General features: G+C 37.0%; 1 protein-coding gene and 1 long non-coding RNA gene across 2 annotated transcripts; both read right to left on the bottom strand.

The window, feature by feature from the left end:
* Positions 1-7,539: 7,539 nt before the first annotated feature.
* On the bottom strand, positions 7,540-10,495 carry LOC110746751 (histone-lysine N-methyltransferase, H3 lysine-9 specific SUVH1). The gene is made up of 2 exons (XM_021946991.2): positions 10,342-10,495; positions 7,540-10,111 (listed from the first exon to the last, which is right to left on the bottom strand). The coding sequence occupies exon 2, from the start codon at positions 9,946-9,948 to the stop codon at positions 7,834-7,836; it is 2,115 nt and encodes a 704-aa protein (XP_021802683.1). The 5' UTR covers positions 9,949-10,111; positions 10,342-10,495; the 3' UTR covers positions 7,540-7,833.
* Positions 10,496-13,134: 2,639 nt separating this feature from the next.
* Positions 13,135-14,714, bottom strand: LOC148296417 (uncharacterized). The gene is made up of 4 exons (XR_015834035.1): positions 14,369-14,714; positions 14,066-14,129; positions 13,430-13,684; positions 13,135-13,285 (listed from the first exon to the last, which is right to left on the bottom strand). It is a non-coding gene; the product is annotated as an uncharacterized LOC148296417 (long non-coding RNA).
* Positions 14,715-16,504: the final 1,790 nt, after the last annotated feature.

The following is a 16,504-nucleotide window of genomic DNA, read 5'->3' as shown; positions in this document are numbered from 1 at the left end:
AGGCAATTTCACTAACTTTTAACAATAAACAATAAAACTTGGTAGCTTTATATAAATCCAAATAGCTAAACTGAATACGACCCGAATCCGATATTCCGATTATAAATGGATTCGAATTTGGATTGAGGTATATCCGATCCGAATCCGACCCGTTTATAGGTCTACTTCTATATTATGGGTTTGTCTCATAATTGTATAAGTCGAGGATTAACGAAGTGGGGTAATAATTTAAACCTTACAAAACCAAATGATATGGATGTCACTAACTCAAAATTATCCTCGTAAGTAATTAGTGTAAGACTTAAAAAGATTTCAGTGAATTGTGAAACAATAGTTCAACACTAAACCAATTTAATTAGAGTGCTGCTAAATGAACCCTAAAATTAACTGAGTACACCCTATGATCTAAGTACACCCTAATATTTTAATTAAAATGTAAAATTAACTAAGTACACCCTATAGAATTACCACAAATACCCCTGGTACACCCTAATACTTATAGCATTATTTTATAGTTGATTTTCAGCTTGATTTTTTTAAAAGTGTTTATAAATCTTTGACTTTTCATATGGATTTATGCTTCTACTAAAACTGTTGACACTTTTTTTGCAATTACAAGTTCTTGCAATCACCACCTCTTTCGTTAAAAACACAATAGGACAAATGTGAAATTAAATACAAATTATCTCATAACATTTTTTGTGTTGGAAGAAGCCAAATGAGCAAAAAGCCATCATAATTACCCATGCACGAAGCTGAGACAAACGCATGGAGATTTATCCATGGCTCCAAAAAAAAAAAAATGCTTTTGGTTGCTTCGAGAGGGTCTACGTAAGTCAGATTGATTTTCATATTCATAAAGAAACTTTGACTTTGACTTTGATTCGGTTTCTTTTCTTATTGCTGATTGGGTAATTAGGATGATAAAAGATTGTTGGAGCATAAACACAAAGAACAGGAAGAAAGAAACAGCAAAGACGATTGCAAAAGTTTGGCAACCAAGTAATCCAAGTTGCCAAGAAATAGTTCTGAGAAGAAAGAAGGAAGGCTTCATCTCCTCCAAGCCATTCTGACTCGCGGATCACAAAGATGGGAATCAAGTAATCTCTTGATTAGGGTTGAATATTGTTAATTAGGTGTACTTATTAAAATTATATTTGTTTCATAATTCCATATATCCTTTTTGGTCATTTTATATTAGGGTAAATCAGTAATTCAATATATATTTTTGTAGTAGGGTGTACTTAGTTAATTTTAGGGTTCGTTTAGCAGCACTCTTTAATTATCTTCTAAACATATCAAGTAAAAAATATGCATTGTAGCATTATAATCCTTAAATAAATAAAAAAGACATTAATTCAAAATATTATCATATTAGATTGTGTAATATAACTTCTTAGATGAATTGATTTTGACAATTTTTTCGTACATATAGAAAATTGTACATTAGGATGAATGTTCATAGGTGAGTAATGGTTCTTACTTTCTTTACTAATATTGGATTCCTCTCCAACACTTTTTTGTAGATGGCCTTACGGTAAGTATACGGTTACATTAGGGTAAGTAAAACACAATTGGTTTTTACATTATAAGGGGATCCCAAAACTTATAAGTTATAAGATTTGGATAGTGATTTACAAGTTTTTGCATCAAAATTATAACATTAGGGTTCACCAAATCCATAAAGTTATAAATCCTTATTTTACAATGATATAAATTCACATACAAAGAATTGATAAGGTTAGACCTTTGTGATGTAAAAAATGGCCCTTATTCTAGTAAACACAAAAGTTTACAAAAGTGAGGACCAATGTTACAATGTTTTGGTTATAATAATACTATAATATCGTAAACAGAATCCTTAAACTTGTAAGTTATAAGATTGTACTTAAAATGCAATTGCATATTGGAATGCAATTGGATGCCCCCTGGTTGTCAATTAAGCAATCCTTGTTTGTCAATTACTCAAATCACCATGAATATTGGTATACTAACTAGAAGTAGTTACTTAAAATAAAAGTTCATAAATGATTAAATTAATACTTTATATTTGTTATTTATTTTTGCCAATCCGTATGACCTAATACTTTCTATTTGTTTTAACTTGTATTTATTTTACCCTTAATTAATTCAAATATTTTTAGGGAAAATAAATTTGTCCAAATGTATGGTACAATTCAAATGTTATAACTTGTATTTATTTTACCCTTGCAACTCTATGGTATTGCAAACAAGCATTTACGTGCTTATCTCCATATCTAATTTTTTTTTTGTTAACAATAAAATGGAAGTATACTAGTATTCCAAGTGTCACAACCGACACAAAGAAGACTACGTTTGTGATTTCCAATGCATACCTTTATCAAAATAAGGAGTAGCCCTTGTTATATACTACCCACGGCCAGAAGGAAAATTGTCAATCCATATGCATATCAGCAAAAGAGAAATTGCTCACGAGAAGAGCAAAAGAGATAAAAATCACATATGCATATCAGCATACCTAATTGTCAATCCATCATATTCATATCAGCATAACCAAATTATCAAAAAATAGAAACGAGTAAACAATGGGAGAGGATCACAGAAAGTAGATTAAAAGTATCAAACTAAATGACTGGAATGCAAATGGGACTGCTTCGTTTGTAAATTGTACAACTGGAATGCAAATGGCGCTACTTGTTTGTCAATTGCATTGACAAATCACATATTGTATTTACATTCTCAAAATTGAAAAGGCTGCCAATAACATGGCAATATGCGTACACTACTTGCAAAATCAGACTAACCAATTCGTAATTGGATTAAAAAATGACATATCTGATTAATAAGTTTGTATAAATATGTCCACAATTAACCAAGTAGGGCATATAATTTGTATGAATATTTGACAAAATAATAAATGGCAGGGAATTAATCATAAAGAAATCAGACCAATAGTTTTTATGATTATTCATATTTCTCATAAACATGAGTTTAGTGAAATCTCATACTCGGTACACAAAATAGCAATGGTGCGTTAAAGGAATCTGTAAGTTCATACCCTAAGCCTATTAAATAGACGACAAATAAATTAATTAGAAAAAAACCTTTTACCTCAACCCCAATTCAAAAACCCTAACCCCAAAATCTAACCAACTTATAACCAGTTACCCATCACAGAAGAAGCTAAAAAAGACATGAAGATCAAGAGGATGAGAAGTGCTTATCCGTCCAAGCATATGAGTTTTATTGTGTGATCCGTTGGCAACGAGGAAGAGGAAGATCAAGGTTGAGTTTTCCCAAATTTTATTCGGACTCACCTTGTCTTAGATAGCTTGGAGTTGATATGCCAAGCAATGTCATAAAATTCAACCTGCCCAGCCATCACTTCAGTAGCAGTAAACCTGATGTCGGAAGAAAATCAGACGGAGAAGAAGATTTAAGAGCGACCACGACGTTCTTGTTTCACACCCTGCCTTTCTTCTTCTTCTTCGTCTTCTGCTTCTTGCGTTCCAATTTGGGTTTGTTTTATTTTTTTATTTTTAATACTTTAACCTACAATAACAAGTTTCCAGTTACCAACTTCAACGGTGGAGATTAGCCTTTGTACTATTTTCTCAATCTAATGGTTCACAACCTTTGGCGCATCGATACACTGGTGCACCATAGAATTTTCGTACCGGGAGGGCAATCTTCTGTCACGCCCGATGACCCTTTTCTTTACCTTCTTAATTGTTTTTTGGCTTAATTACACTAATACCCCTTGAAACTTCAATCAAATCTCACTTTATCCCTCGAAACTTAAAATTGACCACTTTCATACTTTGACTGCGGTTTAGTAACTCACTTTGCCCCAGCTAGGGGTGGGCGGGGTCCAGTTCGGTCCGGTTCTCATCTCAAATCGGAATCAGAACGGTTTGGTCCAATTTAGGCAAAAAAAAATTCAAAAACCAACCGATTCGGTTCTAATCGGTTCCGGTCCAATTTTGACTGGGTTCGATTTTGAATCGGATTATTAATTTATTATTTTTTAAATTTTCTTTTTAAAAAAAAAAAATTATATTAAAAAATTATAATAAATAACTTATTTTTTTGACTTAAAAATTAACAAATAATCCAATTCATACATTTAGAAATTTTTTGAAGTTGAACTTGGAAAAATAGTGATTATAACATTTAAAATATGGCATTAGATTTTAAAATTTTGTAACTTATTTTTAAAATAATGATTATAACTTATTTTTTTCGGTCCGGTCCGGTGCGGTGTGGTGTAAAATTGGAATTGAAACCTGTTTAAATCAGTTTGATCCGATTCCGGTCCGATTTGTTGACTTTTTTGGTCAACCAGTTTTTTTTTCAATTTTTTTTCACCAGTTCGATTCGATGTTCCGATTTTCCGGTTCCAATGCCCACCCCTAGCCCCAGCCGTCAACTCAATCTAAAATTCTGTTAAAACTGATGATGTGGCATGGGTTTATTGGTAATTTCATACACATAGATCATAAAACCAAATGAGTGGGTGACGTGGTAAGTGGAGCCCACCTCTGCATAGATTAAAAAAAAAAATCTAATAACTAAAAATTAAAATAAACTTTTTTTAAAAATAAAAAAACTCAAAATCCATTCTCCCATATATGCACCCTAAACCCAACCTACACCCATCTACAGCCGCCACCACTCCACCATCCCTTTCCACAAACCCAACCCACCACCACACCACACCATCCCCACCTAGGCCTGGAAAAAAAGCCCGGGCCCGATGGGCTGGCCCGAACCCGGCCCTATTTTTTAATGCATGGGCTTACCCGGCCCGAAGTAATGGGCGGGCTTGGCCCGGCCCGAAGTCTAATGAGTAGGGCTTGGGCTTCATTTTTAAGCCCTTTAAAAGCCCGGCCCGGCCCGATTATAATTATTTTATTTTATTAATATAGTTATATTATATATAATATTAATAGTTTGAAAAGGCCCGTTACTTTGTCTCATATCTCCCCAACACCTTCATTTTTTAAGAGCATGCTTTGTCTCATATCTCTCTCTCCTCCCAACACCTTCATTTTTTATTTTTTTCCCTTCTTCTTCCTTCCGTTACTTTCCATCTCTCCCTCTCTCTTTTATTTCTTTTTTCCTTATTCTTCTCTCCCTCTCTCTTTCTATTTTTCCTCCTTCTTCCTCTGTTAGTCTTTGCAATTTTTTCTCTTCTCCCTCTTTTGCGTCATCTTCCATATCTCTCTCTTTTTTCTATTTTTTTCCATCGCTCTCTTCTCTTCCTTCGTCTCCTTCTTCCCGCTCTTGAAAGGAAGAAAGATAAAGTGGAGGAGGCTGGGAAGGAAGAAAAAGAAAGAGTAAGTGGGGGTGGGTGTCTATTTCTGTCCCACATCGACTTCACACATCAACACAATTATTTTTTCCTTTATAAATAGCTTGGCAGGGTCAGTCATTTGTATATGGGCCTTCCATTTGAAGTTCTTGCTAGATTGCCGAAATCCTCATTTGGATTATTGGATTTTAGCATAAATCTTAGTTGAGATTTTTGATAAATGCCTTGGCATTCATAGTCTCTAAATATTATATTGATTTGAAGATTTATTATTGTTTTCGGATTGGAATTGTGTCTTAATAATGTTATATATATAGACAAGGGCCATATAGGCCCGTCTTGAAAGCCCGAAATAGTTTGGCCCGTGGGTAGGGCCTGGGCTTTGCATATTTCATAGTGGGCTGGCCCGGCCCGGCCCGATAGTTGTCTAGGGCCAAAAAAGCCCGTGAAAGATAGGGCTTGGGCTCACACTTCTTAGGGCCGGGCTGGCCCGGCCCGGCCCATTTTCCAGGCCTATCCCCACCCACTAACCCAACCCTACCTAGCACTTATAACCACTCAGCACTACAGTGGATTAATTTCCCCCCAAAAATCCCCAAATCGAAATTTGCCCAAAATGAAGAAGACGACAGCGTCAGGTGGGGGCAAGATCTGGTTTTCTGGGGTTGAGCTAAGCAGATCTTGGGGTGGGGCGCAATTGTTTGGGGGTCAAAGTTGTATGGGGAAATTTTGGGTCTTTAAATTGTATGCTCATCGCTTAATTGTCTCTAGGTGCGGCTGGACATGGCAGCCCATCGCTAGCAAAGGGATTTTCTTGTTCTTTTTCTTGTGGGGTTATGAGATCTAGGAAATTGACTCGTGAAGAAGAATTGAGGAATGAAGAATGTGATGACTAAAAATTGAGATATGGGTATTGAGGAAGGAAGAAGGAAGAATAGAGATCTGCATTTATTCTAAGAAATTAAAAACTGAGAGTGGTTCATTGGATAAGAAAGAAGGTGATAATTGACGAAGGACAAAAAAATTAAAAAAATCAGCTATATTCCTATTTCACGGAAATGGATTTGAGTCTTGACAAACATAAAACGTTAATTACTAAGGGTTTTTGAGTTTATTTTTTGTTTTTTTAAATTTTTAGTTATTAGAATATTTAATTTTTATTTTTATTTATATGGAGGCGGACTCCACTTGCCATGTCACCCACTCAATTGGTGTAATGATCCATGTGTATAAAATTACCAATATGCCTATGCCACATCATCAATTTTAACAGAGTTTTTAATGAAGTTGACAGTAAGGGGCAAAGTGGATCACTAAACCTCGGTCACGGTATGAAAGTCGGTCATTTTAAATTTCGGGGGATAAAATGAGATTTAACTGAAGTTTCAGGGGCCATTAGTGTAATTAAGCCTTTTTTTTAATTAAAGAAAAACATATCACATCATACCAAAGGGAAGAGGCGCACCACGCGGACTCTTCCTCAATCCAAATTTTAGAAAAGAAAAATTACCGAAAAATATGAGCCCAAAACCCCATGGTTTTGGCTGCCCTGAATCCTAGCGTCCTCTCAAATAATGTCAACTCCTGGTTATTAGAGAATGCTTCCTCCCAATCCCATCTATATGAGTATGTGAAACCCTCGCATTAGGTTTCCAAATCAGTACTTTATTTTGGGTGTTTACCTTTTGATCTCAACAATTTGGTACGACAACTTGTTTCCTTCAAAGCCAACCACCCTTTGCCATTTATGGCATCAACTTTCACACTTTACTTACAGTACAAACCCCAGAGACCCTTGTAGCTATATATTTACCAAGCCTCTCTCTGAAGGCGCGCGTAAGCTATTTTACAGAAACCTTCTTTACCATATAGGAATTCCTTCTAATGCCCTTTCTATCTTTCAAAATGATTTGATAAACTCTAACTCCATTATTTATTAAACATTTAAACAGTGAATGGCAAAACACTGTTTCTTTAAGCGTTCACTTCAAGGATGCTCAACAAGTAAAAGCCTCCGGACTAGAATTTCTATCGACAGTTTTAGTACCAAAAGTCTGGGACAATTACTTCTATATCCTATGCATTTAAGAAGATTGCTAACAAAATGTTTCTTGAATCCTTAGAATAAGCCTTCTAACACATCAATCCCAGATGGCTGGGTTTCATGAGTTTGCATGCAGAGAGATTTTATATAGGAAAAATAACCCATATAAGGGAAAGTAAACTATGCAATTTCATCGAAGGAAAAGTAAACTATGCAAGCATGTCTCCACTAAAAATGAAAGATAAACAACATAAAAGTTCAAAAACATATAAACAAGAGGGAGATTCCAAACTTTTCAACCAGGATCATGTTTGTCTGCACCATGATTGCCTGTTTCTGGAACCTAAACCATCGACCCCACATTGAAAGATAAACAACAACAAAGTCACAGTTATGCTAAGTTCAAAAACATTTAAACACGATAACGTTCCAAACTTACTAGCCAGGATTCTGTTTCTTGGCACCGTAGCTGTCTGTTTTATAACCTACACAATCAACCAAAGTAACCCCGGCATTTTGATGATCCACATAAGCATTTATTTTTCCGATGGGGTCCATTGTCATTGTCAGCTTCACTAGAGCTTGAATTGCCATAATCATACGTCAACTCTGTCATAGGTGGAATGTGTCTGATGGCAAAAAAAGCAATATGAAGAGAGGACTGATTGTTGTGTTCATATAGAACCGGTTGCCAAAAAACATTTGGTGAGCAACTGTGATTAATGAACCGTGATACATTTCCAACATTCTTGGCACTTATGATTAGTCGATATGGGATGTTGTAATCCTCATTTATGTCATTAGAAGTCTCCTCCTCTAGTAGTCCTGGTTCATAATTCCACTTAAATGAGTCATAATTACGGCCTGTATCAAAAATATATTCATCGTCTTCACCTGCATTCCCTTTCTGCTTTAACTTCACTTCATCAATAACTTCACCCGCATACTCACAAATAAAAGAACCAGCCCGAATAGAATCCCACGACCGGAGGCCCCAGCCCCTATCCTTTGTCTTAAACACTTCCAAGCGCAATTTTACACCAGTTTGGGATACTCGGTTTTTGCAGTTGGGAGAGCAAGGACATGTAGGACCACATTCATGTAACAATTGCTTTCGGCTGACTAGGATCCCATTGCCAGTATAAGGAAAAGAACCTCCATTTTTCTGAATGCAAGAGCAATTCATATCACCTGGGAGGCATGCATTATGGCAATTGCAGCCAAAAGAGGGCGGCATTAAAGTGAAAGATTTAGAATATTTGAGTTTAGGAAAATAAGTGAAAGAAGCCAGCGTCTTCTCGTTATCAACCTCATTTACAAGGGAAACAGGTATAGGTTCAGTCCCTGATGTGAGATCTTGAAGAACAAGTCCAGCCCTTGACGAAAAACCATCCTTCCACTTACGAATAGTTTGCCAAACTGCAAAAGCACCAGGCTGCCCAGGCACCCTCACTAACTTGTACTTGAATATATTGCAACCAGATTTCCCCCTCTCTGTCCATGACTCATGGACTTTATATAGGCCATCATAGACATAGACCTTTGTTGTTGAACTAACCTCATCTCTCACACCCCGAATAACTCGTACTTCATTGCCATGATTCAAGCTTCTCTCAAGAGCAAGATTACCCCTTTCAAGCTTCTGATCAGCCACCTGCTTGTCTTTGTTGTTGTTATTCCCACCCTGGCCACTATATATCAAGACATCGCTGTCCTCCGTGTCATCGTCATACCCTCCTGAAGAGACAATGCTTAAGGCCACTGGATCTTTTTCAGCATCACCCTTCCCAGTCATGTAGTCAATTCCTGCCATTGACGGAGCATGCAATCCCACTGCACACATTTCCATTCGGAAATAGAAAACGTCGCCAATCTCAACTCCAGGCACAACCCCAATTCTCCTTCTCATGTTTGTTCGAACCTTTTTGGTCATCAAAATGTTACCAGCTTTCAAATCTGCACGCTTAATAATCCCATTTTTAGATTCCTTGGCATCTTCAATTTGGCAAATCCTTCTCCGCAGTGCATCAAAATTCACAAGTACATAGTTAACCAACTCCCTATTACCATCTTCAACTTGAAATGGACTCATAACCGGAACAAAGTTCACTCCCGACCCACTGTTTGTTAATGAATCGCCATCTCCACTTTTCTTTTTCTTCTTTCGAGATGAACTAGCCTTTGCGGTCTTCTTTCGTGATGAACTAGAACCTAGATGAGCATCAAAATAACCATCGTCATCTTCTGCCCCACCCATTGATGACCCTCTTTCTCCATTAGACTCCTCCGGAAAGTCATGGGGCAGTGCCCCAGATGGCGCGGGGGCTCTATATGACCGAATTGGAGCAGGCATGGGACCCGTTGGTGTCCTCATTGGGGAAGGACTATTGAGATTAGGTGAGGTTTGAGAGCCTTGTGGTTGAAATGGGTAAAATGGAGAATATCCATTAGGGGTTTGGCCGAAGGGAGGCATGCATGGAAAGGGAGAGGCTTGAGACGCAGCTGGAAACACAGGCATCAAACTACGCAGAGGTTTAACATCCAAAACCCTTGACTTATCAAAACCAGCTGAAGGAGGAACGAAATTGTGGCTTGACCCTCCTTCCATTACAAAACCTTTTGTCTACAAAGCAACACAAAAAACCCAACAAAACCCACAATTTCTGTTCTTAATTTCTCTTTCTTCAACTTCTTGATGCTTCTGATGGATGTCTAAATCCCAATTTCGTTTTTTTCAGAGAAAGCAAATTTCTCCCTCTAAACATGTTTCTCTGCAAGACAAGATTGCAGACGACGCTACACATCACTTAAAAGATTCATAATTTTAACAGGAAAGCAAAACTCAAGCTGAAATCCAAATATAATCAGATCTAGAAACATGGTAAACAAATCGGTCTTTGGCCAAAGTTTAAATATTAGTTAGAAAAATCAAAATTAAGCAGCAGTTTCTACATGCATGAACATTTGGGTAGGAAAACCAGAAGCAAAAAACCATTCTTACCTCTTTGCATGTTCCATTGATAGCTGGGTATTTCTCCGTTCGAGACTTTCAGGGAAAGAGAGGGAGCGCACTGCCTCAGTTCCTGTCTCTGCCTCTGTTCCTGGGTCTAACTTAAAACTGTCCTGTGCTTTGCCACATGGGTCTATTTAGGCCAAATTACACTTTTAGAAGTTTCCTCATTTTCACCTGAATTTTAACTCTCTCAAATTTAGCTTTGAAATTAACTTTCTGTCTATGCCATCAAAAAATAGAAAAACAGATAAAGAAAACTTTTTTTGTGTAGCACCTTAAATTTTGTTTAAAATATTAATAGAACTCATGGGCAATTTTGGTATTTTCATAATATCCATGATATGTGTCCTCAATTATAATAAGGAGAAGAAAAAAAATGTTTTATTAAGAATAATAGACAAACAGCTGCCAGTTTTGTCATAAGGGATTCTAAATGAAATGTTAGCATTGTTTGTCATAAGGGTTTTCCTATTGGTTATGTGTCTTGTATTACAACCTGAAACTATTGCGTTAAGACATAATTTGCTTTGGGCAATAAGGTTAAATTATAATGAGTTCATTTTTAAAGTGATTCTAAGGTTTTAATTGATTTTTTCTTTTGAACAAAAAAAATACTTGATTTTTCTTTTTAATACAATACAACCGATAGTCTAAACTACAAGGGGAGGAGGCTTTCCCATAAGGGTTCAAACTTGATATCACTAATTTGCAAGTCAATCCCCTTTTAAACTGGGCTATACCTCATTGGCTTTAATTGATATTTAAAATTGTAGATAAACTAACAAAATTTTGTCGATTAAGGATATCATAAAATCATGTAGTGCTATCATCACATAGAGCCTATTTTGTACATTATCTATGAATCGAAAATATGTTGTATCTCCATGTCTTGTTTATAATTAAAGGATAACCAAAGGTCGCGAGGAGAGCCATGTGAAAAACCTAGAGTTTGCATCGTCTCGCTTCTTTCCAGTGGTCTTCGTCATCCCTCTTCTTCAGTTTGTCGTCTCTAACGCCTTGCACAGGCTAGGGTCTAGCCTTGGATCCCTTGTGGCCCGATTTTGGTGTTGTGACGAGAGGCAATGTCTGACCCCAGCACTGACTCCTTGGTGTGGTTCTCTACTTGGTTGCTTTCTCCTTGCTGATGTGCTTTTCCTTCTGATGTGGTTTTGGCAAAGAAGACAATCGTAAGTAGGGTTTTGTCTCCTTTTGTCTCTCCTCCGTGCGAAGCTTTTAGATTTCATTATGTCGATCCCAATTAACATTCTCCATTCGTCTCTCTGGTTTTTCTCTGTGCAATGGATATGGTGTCTTATCTAGCGTGACCTTGGAAGCGAAGGCAGTGGTAGTTTTAAGGTTTTGTTACCCTTTTATTTCCATCAAAATGGGGTCTTCTCTGCCGGGTGCCATCTCTGTATCCATCCATACGGTTTGCATCGAAGACACCTTGAGCAATCTTTCGAGAGACACCTTGTGGCCACGGACCTCTTCTGGTGAGCGTAGATTTTGCATCGAAGATTTTGCTGCTAAAGTGACAGAGACCAACCTAGAAGGGTCTCCCAGGTCTCCCAGATGTGTTTGCATGAACGTATGTGGGCTTTGCATCGGATAAGTGTTCCTACTCTGATGATCTTTTATTGCAAGTTCGTCAAGCTAAGAGGTCGAGTTTGGGGTTTAGTGTTTCTCTTAATGTGGTTTGGGCAGTGTTGATGTGCTCCTTTAGAATTTTCTTCACTTCTATTGCCGCATGCTTTGTTTGTGTCCCTTTTTAGCCGCCAAACACTCTCCACAAATATTTTTACTTCCTCCTTTGCATCCCTCCCATTTCTCGCACCCTCCCAATCTTTGATCTCCTCTCTACCTTGGGGGTAGCATCTGCTCCTAAATGCGAGTTTCGCGCCCCTATTGGAAGGTGTGTAGAGCCTCTGGTCATGTGCTTGTACCACCTCCTTCCTGTTATTGGGCTCTGGTTCTTTGGTCTTCAGGTTGTTCTATCATGGGCTCTTGCTTTGGGTGGTTGCTGTTTTCCCTAAGGTGCACTTGCGGTTCGGGTTTGGTGGAGTTGGTGATACTTGGATTGATGTTGTTGCGTTGATGTATTGTTGTGTTTTGGGAAAATTTTGGTCTTGTCGGCATATTTGTGGGTCCATATGTGTAGCTCTGCTGATTTGTGTGGGAGTTGATTCTCTCCTCCTTTGTGGCCACAGTGGTACGTTCTTTGTTCGGCTGGTGGTGGTGGCGAAGTGACGACTTTTGTATTTTATGTTGATTTTCTATTAGGACAAGTTCGGTTGTTTAACTATTCTCTTCCCTTATTTTAATTTTGTTAGGGATTTTGATTAGGAGTGGGCACGGTATGACATGACACGGGATGAAGGTCATCCCGGTGTCAATCCCGAATAGTGGAATCGGTATGGGATGACACGGGATGAGGGTTTTTGAAAACACGTTCAAATCGTACCGAACCCAAACGGGATCGGTATGATTCGGTATCAATGTTGATACCGTAACAAATCTACAAATTTTCAAGTTCAATCAAATCTGAAAATCAAATGGATGCTGTTACAATAGTTCAATCAAATCTGCAAATTTTCAAGTTCAATCAAATCTGAAAATCAAATGGCTGCTGTTACAACATACAATAGTTCAATCAAATATGCAAATTTTCAAGTTCAATCAAATCTGAAAATCAAATGGCTGCTGTTACAACTTACAATAGTTCAATCAAATCTGCAAATTTTCAAGTTCAATCAAATCTGAAAATGGCTGCTGTTACAAGAGTTCAATCAAATATGCAAATCTTCAGATTCAATCAATTCTGAAAATCAAATGGCTCCTGTTACAACTTACAATAGTTCAATCAAATCTGCAAATTTTCAAGTTCAACCAAATGTGTTTGTACTGGTGGCAGCAGCTTCAGTACTTGCATATTCTGCAAAAAATAAATCCACACATGTTCTTATAACCAAATGCAACATTATAAAATAATAAACAATTAAAAAGCCTAAACATTTAAGATCAAATTAAAAATAAATACAACATTATAAGTAATAATTAATAAACATAGTAAACAAACCTAATTCAACACTCTCATAAAACTCATATTCTTCAGGAGTAGGTTCATCTTCTAAAGTTGTGCAAATGTCATCTCCCTTCAACCAATTTTGCATACATGCAGACTGGTGCATAGAACAAAAGTATCATATGGATATCATTAATAGATTCATAATAATAGTAAAAACAAGTTTCAAGGCTTCTTACCATTCCAAATTCCCAATTGGGGCTTCAAGCTACGTTGGAGAGCTGATGCAAGAATAATTTAACTGCAAAGCTGCACCAAATGACAAATTAATATTACTTTGGGTTTGATTATGATATGATACCAATTAATTCAAATGGCTGGTCTTGATTACATTCATAATTTAAATGATTAATTGAACCCACGTGTGCTACCATTGCATTTCATGTTGTAAGAAGATGAGACAATATAAAATTTAATGATAGTAAATTAATGCACAATTTATATGCTTATATATAAGAAAACAGACCATGGAATGCATAAAAGATATTTGCATTTGGTATCGAAATGCCAACTTGTGGTCTAAATGCTATGGCATTCAAAATTCATTTATTTTGTACTTAGGGTCTGAGATGTATAGGTTTGAAATCCAACTATTTCAAATCTTGATACTTGATTAGTGATGTCGTGTACCATTGGAGGTCTAGTTTGTCATGGAATAGAATTGATGCTGAACCACAGTTATTGTGCCTGAAATCTGAGCACAGAAACTTCTTTAAGAACATAACTATCAGATATATACATATACATAAACAGTAAACAGACAGTAGCCCATATGCATGTTAATAATTCATGTCTTCCCAAAATCAAAACCAATCCATCCTAAATAATAAGAGAATTGATACCATATGGTATTAATAGATTCCCACACATGCTTACAGAACCAATTCATGTCTTCCCAAAATCAAATAATCTCTCAAATTTGAAAACAAATACCTGAGATTGGTAGCAGAGGGTAAGGCTTGAAGAAGAAGATCCTACAAATTCGGAGAGACTTCGGGTTGGGTTGGGGCTTTCCTTTTCCACGGGTTTGGTTTTGCCGTTTTGGAGAAGAACAGAGACAGAGAGACAGAGACAAAGGAGGATGAGGAGGAGAAGAAGATGAGATCGATTGATGTTGTGGAGTTGGGAACAGATTCAATTTGACTGAGAAAGGAGAAGAGAAGAGAAAAATCAGACAGAGGAAAGGAGAAAGGAGGAAAAAACGCAGAGAAACAAAGAGGCAGTCGACAAAAACATCTCTATGGACTTAGGGTTAGAACTGAAATGAAAATAGGAATTAATAAAATAATTTACTATTCGGTACGGTATGACATCAACCGGGATCACAAATGTGAAACCAATGTCGTGTCAAACAGTAACGGGATGACACGGTATCATCCCGTTTACACATCAACACCAAACGGGATGGCACGAAATTGACACGGTTTGACACGGTTTCGGGATGACTTCGGTATTTCGGTTTTGATGCCCACCCCTAATTTTGATCCTTTGCTAGACTGAGGCTTGGTTCTAGCAGATTCTCCCCCTCTTTGTTTATGTTATGGCTAGCACATTTTTGTCTTAGTTTTGTATTGTTCTTTTCCCTTTTGACTTTTTGCAATGAAACCATTTTAACAAAAAAAAAAAAAAAAAAAAAAAAAGAGACTCACACCATATAAAAGTGGTTCTAAATGCCTATACAACAAATTACGAAGCTCATATTTTGAACATTAAGACAAAAAAAAAAAGAACCTCAATATAACAAAACAACTGTAGTTTTCCATTGTTGCCATCAACTTCTGTAGATGAACATCCCCCTATTGATGATTGATGCATGGCAAAATATGGGTTTATTAGAAGAAAATCCCGAAAATGGAAAAAATTCAAATTATAAAAATGGTTTCACACACAGAAAATCATGATTGAGCATCAATTATGGTGCAATGAAAAGAATGAAGCCTTATCATTGAGGCTTTCAGATTAGTTGACGAAGGTTTAAGCAAATATTGACAGGACCCGCCCTCGGGACGAATCCCGTGAAAGTTCTAGCATCTTACCGATGTCAGGCCCACTTACTAAAGACACGAGACTTTCTGCCGAAATTTCGGCAAAGTCTCCCTTGAAAAATGGACTTTACCCAAATTTCTCAACCTGTTAAAAACACAATTAATATATCCCAACAGGCAGCATGCACAAGGTGGATTCATATAGTTTACAACAAAGGCCTCCGGCCTCCCAAATCAAACCCTAGCACGGGCGATAACAGAGCAATCTAAGAGTTTCAGTTTACAAAAGATAACAAAGTTAAACGGGAGAGGAACAAACAAAGTTTAAACTACTGAGACTCGAGGTTTGAAAGCTCAGGGCTCGGCTCTGCTGCTCAACTCAGTCAACTACTGTCTGGGGGTGCAAAACAGAAAACAAAAATAAAGTTTAGTTCACAGTTGAAACCAACATAATAAAACCCCACCGTTTAGAAAACGATGGCAAAAACCATATGCATTCAAACCATCATGGATATATATATATATATATATATATATATATATATATATATATATATATATATATATATATATATATATAAAGTTTGGTCAAAACTATAACGAAATCCGGAATCCCATAATGATAATTAGTTTCTCAACCCAATCCAAACTTTCATACTAATCCCAAACCATTCTCTCGAAACGCGTGCCCATTGGCACGATGAGCAAAGAAGTATCCTCATCGATAAATAATAATAAACGAGTAGTTATATATATGTACATAATATGAATTATATAAATAAATAAATATATAAGTATGACATCACCTAGTTTGTACCGGGGAAACAATCCAACCGGGGGATTGTTCGACTAGTCCACATGGAAGAATCCTCAATTGACCATGTGGCTAGGGAACGAGCCGTCCAACTGGACTATGCTCTCCAGCACGTACAGCAGAATCCTCAATACGCCTGTGACAAGTCCTACGCACGTAGACTAACCCCCCTAAGGGTCTGCGAAACACCCCGTCAAGGGTGCCCGGGTTCCAACATACCCAAGTATCTCACACTGACATAATAAAATTCACTTTCTTTCCGTATTCTCA

The sequence above is a fragment of the Prunus avium genome, chromosome 2 (genome assembly GCF_965620075.1).
Source record: "Prunus avium chromosome 2, drPruAviu1.hap1.1, whole genome shotgun sequence".
Classification (NCBI taxonomy): Eukaryota; Viridiplantae; Streptophyta; class Magnoliopsida; order Rosales; family Rosaceae; genus Prunus; species Prunus avium.
The sequence above is the reverse complement of the archived record's forward strand: the minus strand, read 5'-3'. Positions and strand labels throughout refer to the sequence as shown.

What these genes read in the sequence shown, in the direction of transcription:
- LOC110746751 (XM_021946991.2), bottom strand. Translation starts at nt 9,948, where the DNA reads ATGGAAGGAGGGTCAAGCCACAATTTCGTTCCTCCTTCAGCTGGTTTT.